Below are 14365 nucleotides of genomic sequence, written 5' to 3' on the forward strand. Positions count from 1 at the left end.
TCCAACCATAGAGCTGCCCGTCTTTTTTCCCCTCAACAAGACTCAGTTGCAGAGAAAACAATTCACACCCTAGATGTTAAACACACTCATGTGTTAACATTGACAGGACGGAGATCTTCAACAGGTCCGATCAGTTGTTTGTAGCCTTGCAAATCCTCGCTAAGGCAAGTTTATTTCTGAGGCTGGTATTGCTAGATGTATAGTCAAGTGCATCCATACTTCCTACCATAAAGCAAAAAGAGCCCTTCTGGTTGCCCCAGGGCGCACTCCACACGCAGCCATGGCCTTCTTTGGTACTATCCCTCTAGCTGTCATGTAAGACATCTACTTGGTCAACCTCACACACATTCACTGCTTGTACTGGGCACGGCTACAGCAACCCATATTACAAATGGAAACATTTTACTTACTCTGTAAGCATCTATTCGTAGCATGTAGTGCTGTAGATTCCCATGCACCCTGCCTCCTCCCCAGAAGCATGTAGCTATTGTTGCAGATATAATCTTTTTATCTCCTAACTTACTTTCACTATACACACAGTGCACCATAATGCGTTCGCTCACCATTCAATACCTATTCTGGAGAAGTGTGGCTCAATGGTTAGAGCGGCAGACCCTGATGCAAAGGTCTAGCCCGGGACCAGGGTTCAATTCCCCGCCTCGGCGGGTCTTGGGCTCAAAAAATTCCACGGACCTGATCATTCTCGCCTCGGTGCCTATTCCAATCATGGAGTCCCACTCCGCAACTCTGGGGAATAGCTTGCTTAATCTCCACAACGGCCCCCACAACGCTAAGGATGCCTGGCCTCCACCTTGGGGGTGCCCAGGAGTGGACACCTCACAGGGAAAGCCAGGATGGGTGCCACAGCGGTATTCGTACAAGCGCCTTGAGACCCTTGCGGGTGAGTAGTGCGCTATACAAGTATCAATTTACATATATATTCTTACCTGCTGTGCCAAAAAAATATCCACCATGGTGTTGGTACCCTTATGCATTCCCGACTAAGGGCAGAGTCACCGTGCATTCTATAACTTGAAAGCTTCCTCTGAAGAAATACAATTTGCAAACATCCGAACCCAACACTAGTTGGCCGTAATATGCAGAGACTGTGAATCCACAGTACTACATGCTACAAACAGATGCTTACTGAGGTAAGTTACATTCTCCTTTTACAACTTGAAGCTCTCCTAAATTTGTGTGCTAACTGCCTGTGTCCCTAGTGAAGGCAAACAGTTTTAATAGGAAAATTAGGTTTCAAGAGATAAATCGAATATTTGCTTAGAAAAAGGTAAACCATTTAAAATGCAGACAGCGTACTTTGGCATTCTGGGAGTATGGTAATTGGCAGGGAGGGCAACATGACTCCCATGCTCGACGCCCTCAAACAAGAGTTGGGAATCAGCATCCAACCACTATATGGCAAAGTAATGTGCATCAAATGAATCTAGAAGATCTCCAAGCTGCTAAGCCATTGTTACAGATAACTTGTTTATTTTAAGGTCTGATTGAAGTATTGGGTTTCTGAACCCTACTGCTCGTGTTACAAGGATAACTTCTTCCACTAGAATATTCTGAACATTCAGTGTTACAGATACAATTTCCTTAAGGGCAGTTTCCATCTTCTCAAACATCTATTCTGAGAGGAACAAGTCTCTTGCAGCAGCTGTAAGAAACATTGCCGAACGCTGGAGCTGCCGAAATTCTCTGCAATAGGTCTCACCACTCAGAGGCTGCTCTTTGCTTTCAGAAGAACGTACTTCCTTACTGGGCAAATGTCTCCCTGTTGTATCTCAGGGTGCGATTTCTGAATTACATTAAAAGGCTGAATGCCATTTAAAAGTGTGGACGTTAGGTGTCTCTTTGAAACTAATTTCAGTAAAAAAGAATGTCTACCGCTCAGGCCAAATCAAACCATATGTTCAATATTTGGTAGAAAAGTGCCATCTTCCTGGTATTTAACCCACTCTGGTCAATTGTGCTCTTAGAAAAAAAACGCCCCGCAGAATTCTTATTGACTAGGTGCACTATTTCAACCTGGGATTGCACACCACTGAGAATATTATATGTACTAGACACTTATTTTTAATCTAGTTGGATCTAGCTGAATCCTTCCTGCTATTAATACAATAGAAAGACACTGCAGTACAAATTAGTGTGCTGTATCTTATAAACCTAGATTTCTATTTAAAGTACTGAAAGCAAAGTAAATTCAGTAGAAATGTTAACTCGGAACAAATGTTTTTTGGGCGTGATTTAGAGGATGGTGAACTGAATCTCCAGCATGAACAAGATTTATATCTCACCAACCTTATTTAAGTATGTGATATCCTAATGCACTTGTAATTAGGTGCATGAGACATCCATTAGACATTGCCAATGCTAAAAGGAATGCTAAAGCACACTAATGAAGTATTCAAGGACCCAGTTAGAGCAAGAATACTTACCCCAAGAGTTGACAAAAAAAATATAAAGCTGCTTCTACTGACCCAGTTTATATTAAGGGTCAAGTGCCCCTGGACTCCTTTGTTGTATCTAATGCCTGCAAGCGAACCAATTTACAAGCCACAGGCAACGCCCCTCCTCCTGATAAGGAGTCAAGGCTTATAGACAATTCAGGCAAACTTATTGCGTCACAGCCGCTAATAGTTGGCGTATTGCCAATGCGCAATCCTTTCTAGCACGCTATGACAGAGCACACTATGATGAACTAGAAAAGCTAATACAGCATTTACCAGATCAATACAAGGGTAAGGCCAACAACCTCATTCAAGAGGGTAAAATAATTACAGACACCTCTATAAAATGTGCTCTAGATGCCGCTGACACAGCATCCCGTGGCATTAACACCAGCATCTTGCTATGCTTGGCTTCGAATCTCTGGATTCAAGCAACAGGTACATTCAGCTATACTAAACTAGCCCTGTGCCCAACAACATCTTTTTGGACCAAATGTAGATTCTTCATTTGAAAAAAGAAAAAAGATACAGAAACTGCCAAATCTATGGGAACCCTACAACTACCCTCTAATAGAGTCTCCTTTTGTCACTCCTTTTATAGGGATGGCTCCAAAACAATGTCATCAGAGAATACCTCCTCTACTTACAAAAACCAAAATCAATCTTCCTCCTCCCGAGGATACTATCAATGAGGATATAGAGGAAACAACAATAGGGGAAGAGGCAAAATTAATTTCACCCGCACGTCCCCTGCAACCAAGCAGTGACTTCCCCTCGCTACCCTCGACCATTCCACTCCTTTCGGGGGACGCCTATCACAGTTCCTACCCGTCTGGAATTCCATTACAACAGACGAATGGGTAAGACAGATTATCCAATATGGTTATTGCCTGGTACTCACTGGTGCCCCACCAAACATTCCTCCCAGAGAACGCCCAATGTCCTCAGAACATCTCACTCTTCTCAAACAAGAGGTTCTCTCCCTGTTACAAAAACAAGCAATAGAACCAGTCCCTTTGCCTCATCAAGGCACAGTGGTGTATTCACTGTACTTTCTAATCCCAAAAAAGGACGGCTCTCTCAGACCAATACTGGACCTCAGGCCATTAAATCTATACATTCAGTCAGACCACTTCCCTATGGGCACTCTCCAACAGGTGCTCCCACTACTTCAACAAGGCGGCTTTCTCTCCACTCTGGATTTAAAGGACGCCTACTTTCATATGCCCATTCACCCTGCTCACAGAAAATTCTCAGGTTTGTGATGGACTGCCGACACTATCAATTCAAAGTCCTCCCATTCGGGGTGACCACAGCATCTAGAGTCTTCACCAAGTGCCTCGCAGTAGTGGCTGCTCACTTAAGACGACAACATATTCAAGTGTTCCCTAACCTGGACAACTGGCTCATGAAAGCCAAGCCACACAGCGGCTGTGTTCAACACGCATATAAAACAATCCAGTTGCTTCACAATTTGGGATTCACTGTCTACCTCTCCAAATCCCATCTCCAACCGTCCACAACACAACAATATCTAGGAGCTACAATAAACACTTTAAGAGCTCTAGCATATCCCAACCCAGTCAGAATAAGCACCATGCAAGCCCTTGTATCAAAGTTTCAGCCTCAACACTCATTACCAGCTTGAGTGTTCATGCAGTTAATCTGGATGATGGCCTCTTGCATTATCATCCTCTCTTACGCAAGACTCCAGATGCTTCCCTTACAGGAGTGTTTGGCACGTCAGTGGAACCAGGCTCAAGGTCTGCTAACCGATCTGGTGTTGGTGGACAGCAGCACACATCGCTCTGCAGTGGTGGAACACTCAAAACCTTTCCAAAGGGTGGCCGTTCCTCGACCCGGTTCCACAGATAGTGCTGACAACAGACACATCGCTCACTGGCTGGGGAGCTCATCTACAAAATCATACTATTCAGGGCATGTGGACCTCTCAACAAAAACAACTCCACATAATTTTATCTGGAATTGCGGGTGTTCTACCTAGCGTTAAAATCCTTTCAACTCCTCCTCGTAGACAAAGCTGTCCTGGTCCGTACAGACAACATGACGGCAATGTATTGCATACAAAAACAAGGGGGGGGGGAGACACACTCTCTGCAGCTTTCAAATCTAGCTCAAAGCATATGGAGATGGGCCATTCCACAGAACATGTACCTCCTTGTAGAATACCTCCCAGGAGTACACAATCAGATTGCAGGTCTGCTCAGTCGTCAGACAGCAGATCCACAAGTGGGAACTTCATCCTCAAGTTCTGCTTCCATTCTTTCAAATGTGGGGCCACCCAGAAATAGACCTGTTCGCCACACACCAAAACGCAAAATTCTCAAACTTCGCATCCAGGTATCCACACCCATTGTCCAAAGGCAATGTGCTATGGATGAACTGGTCAGGCAAATTTGCTTACGCTTTTCCGCCTCTCCCACTCATTCCGCTAGTGGTTCGGAAGCTCAAACCGCATTCCCTCACAATGGTCCTGGTTGCACCAACCTGGGCCCGACAGCCATGGTTCACAACCCTCTTGGAACGATCAGTAGTTCCTCATCAAAATCTACGTCTCTCACCCAAGCTTCTCACTCAGAACCATGGAGAGATAAGGCATCCAGATCCCAGTCAACTTAACCTTGCGATCTGGCTCCTGACATCTTAAACTTTGGCTACCTCAATCTCCCGCCAGACTGCATCAACATCATTAAAGAGGCTAGACGTCCTACCACTTGAGCATGCTATGCCGCAAAGTTGAAAAGATCTGTAATTTACTGTACATATAACAAAATCAACCCACTAGATGCTTCCATTCAAAACATCTGTTACCTTTTGCATCTACAACAATGTAAACTAATGTATACATCCATTAAACTACATCTCACTGCAATAGCAGCCTATCTCTAAAACAGGTAACACTTGTCTTTTGTTTAGGGTACAAGCTATCAAAGCATTTATGGAAGGACTCAAACGGATAATCCCACCTAGAGTTCCACCCTCTCCAATATGGAACTTAAATGTGGTCCTTACCAGACTCATGGGTCCCCTATTTGAACCTCTGCATAAATGCGAATTCCAATTTCTCACCTGGAAAGTAGCTATCCTGGTTGCGACCACCTCTCTCAGAAGAGTCCGTTAACTCCAGGCATTAATCGTACGAGAACCATTTCTGCAAATTCATCATACCAAAGTGGTTTTTAGGATTAACCCAAAATTTCTACCTAAAGTAGTGTCTCCTTTCCACCTTAACCACTCTGTAGAACTCCCAGTGTTTTTCCCTCTACCAGACTCAGTAGCAGAACGACCTCTTCACACTTTAGACATAAAAAGAGCAATACTTTACTACATAGAAAGAACAGAATCCTTTAGAAACACTACACAACTTTTTGTGGCTTTCTCCCCACCTCATAAAGGCAATCTTATCTCAAAAGCAGGGATTGCAAGGCAGATTGTTAAATGCATCCAAATATGCTATCCTAAAGCCATACACACCTTAACCATTCCCCCTAGAGCTCACTCCACACGTAAACTAGGGACGTCTATGGCATTCTTAAGGAACATTCTCCTAGATGACATCTGCAAAGCAGCATATTGGTCTACACCACACACGTCCACACAAGTTCACAAAGCACTATTGTGTAGACGTTCAAGCAAAACAACAAGCTAGTGTGGGCCAGGCTGGATTTAGAACACTTTTTCAAACCACTGCAACAGATACAGGTAGTCACTGCTATGGAGGTAACTACTGTATAGTCTATGCACAAGTATACGATCTACAGCTCGTATGCCTCGTACGGAAAATGCTACTTACCAGTTTACATCTGTTCTTGGCATGTAGAGCTGTAGATTTGTATATGCCCACCTGCCTTCCCGGTTACCTCTATCTGTTCCTGTACTATCTTACTTAGATACATTACACATGGACATCCTTTTCGATTTCTTACTAACTCCATTATAACCCTCCATGGCAAAACAATCTGGAGATGGAGTCTATGCCCATGTGCACTATCGTCCAAAGGAGGAGTCGCCTACCTCGTGACTACAAAGACTTCTTCCAAGACAAAAACAAAGTGCAAACATCCGAGCCTAACACCAGATGGCGATCTATGCACAAGTATACGAGTCTACAGCTCTACATGCCAAGAACCAATGCATACTGGTAAGTAGCATTTTCCTTTCTGTGCATTCTTGGATTAGGTTTACTGTCTTTACTTATTTGAAGAGATAATTGCATTTCTACAAGAATTATTCTAAGATTTTTATTTTGCGGTCAGTAAAATTGGAAATAATTAACGCTCTGTTTTTCTTTTACCGAATGCCTTCACAGGTCTCAATACATATTTAAATTTGAATACATCGGTCAGTGGAACTATTCTCATCGACCTGTCTCTTCATGACAAGGAATTTTTGTCGGTGGAAGAAGAGGTATGGTCTCATGTTTGTTTCATTTTTGTAAACCATGTAGCTTCCCAACCAGGGTTTCCCTGCGCTGATACAGTGCCAGTTACATCACTGTAGATGACTTTAAAAAAAAAAGTGAGATTTTACCTGAGCAATGCTTTGCAGGGATCCAGCTGGAGCACAAACGGAAGAGAGTTCCAGAGTTTGGAGGCCAGATAACTGAACAGGCGTCCTCCAGGTCTGCCTCTCTTGGACCTGGTTTGTATTGCTAAATTGGACTTTGCGGAGTGTAGAGCCCTGGATGGCTTGTACAGGATTATCAGGCCTCAAATGAACCTAGGTCCAGAGTCCGAGAAGGCTCTGTAGCAATATGTAATGCTGTGATAAGCCAGTGTAGTAAAGACAAGCAAATTAACCCAGAATGATATTTAGGTATGCGGAGTAGCTGCCATAATGCAGTATTTTGTAGCATCCACAGTCATTTTAAGGATGAACGTAAAAAAAAAAAATATCAAGCACCTTTAAACAAATACAGAAATATTGACACCAAAACTATCATGTTCCAGGCATGTGAGCTGTAGATCACATGCTTTGCATACTCCTGCCATCTAGTGTTGGGTCTGAATGTGCGCAAATTGTTTTTCTTTAAAGAAGTCTTTCCAGTCACGAGGTAAGGTGACACCTCCTCCTTTGGTGTGCAATCCATACTACCTGTGTTGGTATTGTTTCTCTGCGTATCGTATCCGTTGAGTAAAACCTCCATTTCGATCAGAAACCTTTGGGAAGACCGCCTGGCTTAACTGTGTCGGTCCACCTCGCAGTCGATGGAACAGACTCCATTCAAATTCTGTCCTCGTTGCCACACGAAGTATCCGTGTACTGACTCACATGAAGTGTGCAACATGTGCTTGTCTCCGGAGCACAATGAACAGGACTGCAACGCGTGTAGATCATTTTGATCGAAGTAAAATGCTCCGTGATAGTCAGCTCGACATCGCAAAATGCAGAGCCAAAACGTCGAATACACGTCGGACAACTTCGGTGAAGGATCCAAGCACGAATTTGACTCCCAAGGGGCCAAGTAAGAACAAGAAGAACTTGTATCTATTCCGGAGTCTGACTCCGAGATGCAAGCAGACGTACCACAAGTTCAACGGCCCGTGAATACCGAACAACCCTTGCCCCAAAATCCAAATCAGCCCAAGCAAAAGCCTTCGGTTCCACCCCGCCTTCGGCCACGGTCGGCACCAAGAAGATATTTCTGGAGCCCCGTCTTCCGGCTCGGCACTGAAAAATGTCACTAAGCCTGCCGGCTCTGGATTGAGTCGGCCAAAGTCAGCCACCGAGCCGAAACCTTCAGGCTCGAGGCCGAAAATTGCTTCGGAGCCATTCATTGACACCGAAATCAAAGACTGCTTCTGAATCAAAAGCTTCCGCGCTGAAAAGTCACTCCGTCTCAGTGCCGAAATTGAAAAATGTTCCTCCGAAGCTGCAGGATCTGATTTTCGACATCCGACCACCAAAGTCAGACCCAAAACAAAAGGAACTTTTATATAAATCGACATACATTTGAAGAAGAAGAATGTAGGTACTAACCCTTCTCCTCCTTCTCCTTCACCACGTTCCCCTGCAACACCTTCTCCACCATTGGAGCACTTTCTCATTACACCAACTAACTCTCCACCACCACCTGATGATGATGGTGATAATGATAATGATGGAGACGGAGACGGAGACAGAGGGGGGGAGGACCACATTTTAGCAATAGATCCCTGACAGGATGTGAACGTGTGGGACTGGCGGGCCGGAATAACAAGCGCGGAGGCCGGATATAGTGGGCAATGTTTGTTTATTCTTGCCACTAGACAGATAAAGTACGTAAGGGTTTTGGGGAAATGAAACCAGAAACAGTTCCACTCGATGATGGTGGTGGTCTGGTCCGGGTCACGTGATGTGTTCCTTCCGGGGTCGGTCTGGGTTGGTCCTCGGAGGTTCCGGGAGAAATAAACAAAAGAAAAAGGAGCCGTTAGTCCCACTGGACTTATTTGGTTTGAACCGCTCACCAACACCCAGGTTCCAGTGAGATGGAAGACGTGACCGTGAGGAGGGGAAAGGAAGGGTCGGTCGGAATTGAGATAGGACGGAGGCAGAGAAGTAGACTGTGAATGGTGAGAGGGGACGTGGATGGGAAGAGCTTCAAGTGCTGTACAGGGCTATGTCGTGCTTTACAAACAATTACAGTGCACTAGGAAATAACGTGACTCTCGGGTGAATATATACACGAAGGGGTTATCTACACTGCACTTAAGGTGCTACAGGGGCGGTTCTCGGTTACTCACGCGCTCCGCCGCAACTCTCCTGGTTGAGTTGAGGCCGCTCCCCAGCCACCTCCTGCGGACTCCACCAGTCCTCGCTCCACTCGTCTTCTTCCTCGGTCGCCTTCTCCGTCGCCACTCCAGTCTGGGTCTCCTGCCACGAGCTTGATCCGACGACTATGTGGTTCCTGCTTCCGGCTTTTCCCATGTCCGGAACCTGATCGGGGGAGGTACTTCCGGGGTCGTGCTGACGTGTTTCCGTGACAAGGTGTCTCCCGATTGGCTCCTGGAACAGAGGACAGAGGGGTGGGTTTCTGGTTGGCAAGGCTGTTGCTAGGGACGCATCGGGATCGCACCCCCTTCTGCGTGAATGTCGGTGGAGGCGCGACCCAGGAGTGGTACGGGATGCAGCCGCATCACACAGGATTACAACACGGATTCACCCACAGGCAAAGCCTTCCTCTCCTGATAATAATCTGGGATATCTGGAATTACTTGTATGGATTACAGTTAGACAAGGAATCTCTAGAGGAAGATTTTTATTTGAAATACTCAGTAACACACAAAGGGCTAACCATACTCTACCTATGCTCAAAGGTATGATGAGACATGCCGATGATATTTTTAAAGACCCAGTGCGTGCTCGTATTCTCATCCCTAGAATAGACAAAAAATATAAGCCATATCCCTCAGATCCAGCTTTTAATAAAGGCAGTTACCACTAGACTCCTTGGTTGTTTCTAATGCCCATCAATGGGCCAATTCACAAACTACATGGGTGCTCCCCCTCCAGACAAAGAGTCGAAACTGTTTATCGCCTCTGGTAAAAGGATAGCTGCCCAAGCAGAAAATCCTAATCGCATTGCTTACACCCAAGCCCTACTAGCCAGGTATGATAGGGCACACTGGGATGAAATGGAGCAACTGCTCCAATATCTTCCAGATGGGCACAAAGCAAAAGCTCTGGATTTAGTGCAGGAAGGGAAGCTCATCTCTAACTCCTCAATTACATGTGCTTTAGATGCTGCTGACACTGCAGCTAGTAAGATCAACACTAGTGTGTTAATAAGAAGGCATGCATGGTTAAGGATTTCTGGTTTTATATCTGAAGTCCAACAGTTTAGTTTAAATGCTCTATCTGACAAGGAGCATCTCTTCGGCCCGAAGTGGATAAGTCATTGGAAAAAATGAAAAAAGATACAGAAGCAGCCAAGTCTATGGGAACTCTGCAGTCTCCTTCTAATCGTGGCTCCTTTCATTGCTCCTTCTATCGTGGAGGGTCATAAACCATGTCCTCCTATAATACTACCGCATCTTACAAAGGCAACAATCAATCTTCCTCTACAAGAGGTTTCTTTAGCGGAGGGTACAGAGGTAACAACGGCAAAGGTAGGGGCAAAGGTTCCTCACCACGTAATCCCCCCCCTCCCCCAACAAACAGTGACCCCCCCCCCCCCGGTCATTTAACACCTCTCAGAGGACATCTTCTGCAACTTCTCCCCATTTGGCAATCTATCACCACAGACAAATGGGTGTTAGGAATTATCCAGCATGGTTATTGCCTGGAGCTTACCAAAAATTCCTCCAAACATTCCCCCACTCTCTCACAAAATGTCACCAGAACATTTATACCTGCTTAAACGGGAAGTCCAGTCCCTATTGTTAAAAAGAGCCATAGAGCCTGTACCATTACAATAATCAAGGGTCAGGCGTGTACTCCCTATTTTTTTCTAATTCCCAAAAAGGACGGCTCCTTGAGACCTATTTTAGACCTCTGGGAACTAAACCACTAAATACTGTCAGAGTGTTTCCACATGTTGACACTTCAACAAGTGCTCCCACTTCTAGAGCAGGGTGACTTTATGTCTACTCTAGACGAACGCATATTTACACATTGCAATTCATCACGCTCATCACAAATACGTCAGATTCATGATAGCGGGTCACCAGTACCAATTCACAGTACTACCGTTTCGAGTCACCACTGCTCGCATGGTATTTATCAAATGCCTGGCAGTAGTCGCAGCCCATCTGAGAAGACTGACTATCCACGTCTTCCCATAACTGAACGTCTGGCTCATCAAAGCCAGCACTTACCAAATTAGTCTCCAACACACCCAAACCACTATTCACTTACTTCACAAACTAGGATTTACAGTGAACATGTTGAAGTCTCACCTACAGCTTTCCATTACACAAACCTATATGGGAGCCATGATAAATGCTCAAAAAGCTCTGGCCTCTCCCAATACAGCCAGAATTCACAGGATTCAGTCCCTTCTCACTCCGTTTCAGACCAACCAATCACTACCAGCAAGTGTATTCATGCAATTGCTAGGGATGATGGCGTCTTGCATCGTAATTGTTCTCCATTCAAGTTCTTCACATGCGTCCCTGTGAGAGCGCGGGCTTGATAAACAGGCGTGGAGGCTGCAATTAGGGTTTAGAAATGGGTTTATTGATAGTATGGGGAAGTGGAAAGGGTTGAGAAGTTAGGGTTTCTTATTCTTCTGACGTTTCCTGGGATGAGCCGGAGGAACTTGAGGCTTGCAAAGTTGTTTTCTTGCCCTCTGGTTCTTCTGGACCGGGATGGTTTTTCCGGAGGCTCATAGAAGGATAGAAACAAACAATATAGGGGAACCGTCAGAATGGGGTTCTTTATAGGTATACTGATTTTTTTCCTTCACCACACCGTTGTGACTTATCAGGGATAATCAAGATGCAGGATGCTCCAGAATTTTCCTATCAGGAAACAAGGACGTAGGGATGGTAAGCTTAAGTGTCTAGGGAAGGGAGAACTGTGTGTATTTGCCAGTACGTTCTATCTCAAAGCATTCTGGGCGACTTAGTACATTACACAGGCTCCACGTGGTGCCCCGTTGTGCTCTGCCCTCCCGCTATGTCTTCTTCCGCCACCTCCCTCTGTGTGTCCCCGAGCCAGTTACACTCACCGGCCTCGCCGTAACTCTCCTCCGAGTTACCTCCGCCTTCCAGCCTCCTCCGGACACCACCAGTCCTCCGACCAGCTTTCCTCTCCGTCTTCGGGATTTCCAGAGTCCTCCAAGTCGGGTCCCACGTCTTCACCACCGGGTCCCGCGTCTTCACCACCGGGTCCCGCGTCTTCACTCTTCCGCTCCGTCGTATGACCTCGCCCTCCTCCTCCTTCCGCGTCTGCTCTCTCCCCTGTGTCCTGACCCCGCGTGCTTCTCATTGGCTCGCGCTTTTCCCTTCCGGGGTATGGGGGTCGGATTTCCGGGTCAAATGGGTGACCGGCATCCTCCTGTGGAAACACGGGAGAGGAACATGGCCGTTGTAGTCCCCTGAAGCTTGGCTGACACCATGGGCGTACCTGCATATTCCGGGTGAGTGCGGGATCTTCCTCACATCCCCTTTCCCTTGCTGTCCTTCTTCTAGGGGAACTACTCTGAGGATATCTAGACAAGTAGTCAGCGTTCCCTTGGTCTTTCCCTTTCCTATGTCTAGTCAGAAATCTGTACGGCTGTAAGGAAAGAAACCACCTCAGGACTCTCTCATTGTGACCCTTATTCCTTGCTAGCCACTCTAGAGGGGCATGATCAGTGAAAAGGATAAACTCTCTCCCTTCCAAATAGTACCGTAGGGTTTCTATTGCCCATTAAATAGCAAGAGCCTCTTTTTCAATGGTAGCATAATTTTTTTCCCGAGGGAAGAGTTTGTGGCTTATGTACAAGATGGGCTTTTCTCCTTGGGGTGTTTCTTGGGATAAGACAGCTCCTAAACCCAGGTCTGAGGCATCTGTTTGTAAAATAAAAGGACGGGAATAATCAGGGCTGATCGGAACTGATTTGGAGGTTAGTGAGTTTTTTAAGGATTCAAAGGAGCGAACTACTTCAGCAGGAGGAGATTGTAATATCTCTTCCGTTCGTATGTTTTTCTGTAGAAGATCCGTTAAGGGGGCTGCTGTTTGTGAAAATCCTGGGATAAACCTTCGGTAATAACCCAATAATCCCAGGAAGGCTCTCAAATCTTTTTTTGTCCTGGAGAACGGTATCTGGGAAATGGCTGACAATTTGGATGTTTGGGGTCGTATGACTCCTTCACCTAAAAGGTACCCTAAGTACTTAACTGTTTGGGCCGCCAAATGACTTTTGGTGGGATTGATTCTTAATCCATGAACTCCTAGGGTTTTTATCACTTGGAAGAGGTGAGCCAAATGCTGACCCCAGGTGTCACTCTATATTATGATATCGTCTATGTAGGCTCCAGCATAGGCCTCGTGGGGCTTGAGTATCATATTCATGGCTCGCTGGAATGTTGCAGGTGCTCCATGTAAGTCAAAGGGTAGCATTTCGAAATGGTATAACCCATCCGGGGTTGAGAAAGCCGTCTTTTCTCTGTCTTCTTTCTTTAAAGGAATTTGCCAGTATCCTTTACACAAGTCTAGTGTGCTAATATACTTGGATTTTCCGATCCTTTCCACCATTTCATCCACTCTTGGAAGAGGATAGGTGTCAAACTCGGAGATTTTGTTCAATTCCCTGAAGTCAATACAAAACCTCACCGACCCATCTGGCTTTGGAACTAACACTATAGGCGAGTTCCATTCGCTTTTAGATGGTTCTATGACATCCAACTGCAACATCTTCTCTACCTCTTCCCGTATAACCTGCCGGCGGGACTCTGGTATACGGTATGGTCTTAATCTCACCCGTTTACCTGGAGAGGTTCTAATGGCATGTTCGATGAGATTGGTCTTTCCAGGGGAAGTGGAAAAAACCGGAGACAATGGTTGTAAAACCCTTTTCAGATCATGTTCTAACGTATCAGGCAACTCTGGATCGAAACACTGTTGAAACAGGGGTGTTTGGGGTTCTGCACTATTCACTGACACAGGTACAGGTCCCTCCCATTTCTTTAGTAAATTCACATGATATATTTGTGATATCTTCTTCTTGGAATCTGTCTCTATCCTATAGGTCACTGGGGTTACCTGTTGAATGACTTTGTAGGGACCCTGCCATTGGCCCAATAACTTACGGTCTGAAGTAGCCATTATAAGCTACACGAGGTCGCCTACCTGAAAGGACCTAGGTTTAGACCCTCTGTCGTATTGTTTCTTTTGGGCAATCTGGGCATTCTCTAGGTTATTCCTAACAATACTCCGAATTTGTTTCAAGTGAGTTTTTAGGTTCGAAACATATTCAGGAAGTG

At 45.6% G+C, this 14365-nt stretch overlaps 1 protein-coding gene across 1 annotated transcript in view; it reads left to right on the forward strand.

Moving 5' to 3' along the window:
- The window catches only part of LOC144752569 (poly [ADP-ribose] polymerase tankyrase-2-like), a 446314-nt gene that overhangs the window by 248539 nt on the left and 183410 nt on the right, over window positions 1-14365 (forward strand). The window contains exon 14 of the mRNA XM_078640458.1: window positions 6787-6884. Within this exon, the coding sequence (XP_078496584.1) occupies window positions 6787-6884 (98 nt within the window). The remainder of the gene's footprint in view (window positions 1-6786; window positions 6885-14365) is intronic.

The sequence above is a fragment of the Lissotriton helveticus genome, chromosome 5_1, assembly GCF_964261635.1.
Source record: "Lissotriton helveticus chromosome 5_1, aLisHel1.1, whole genome shotgun sequence".
NCBI lineage: Eukaryota > Metazoa > Chordata > Amphibia > Caudata > Salamandridae > Lissotriton > Lissotriton helveticus.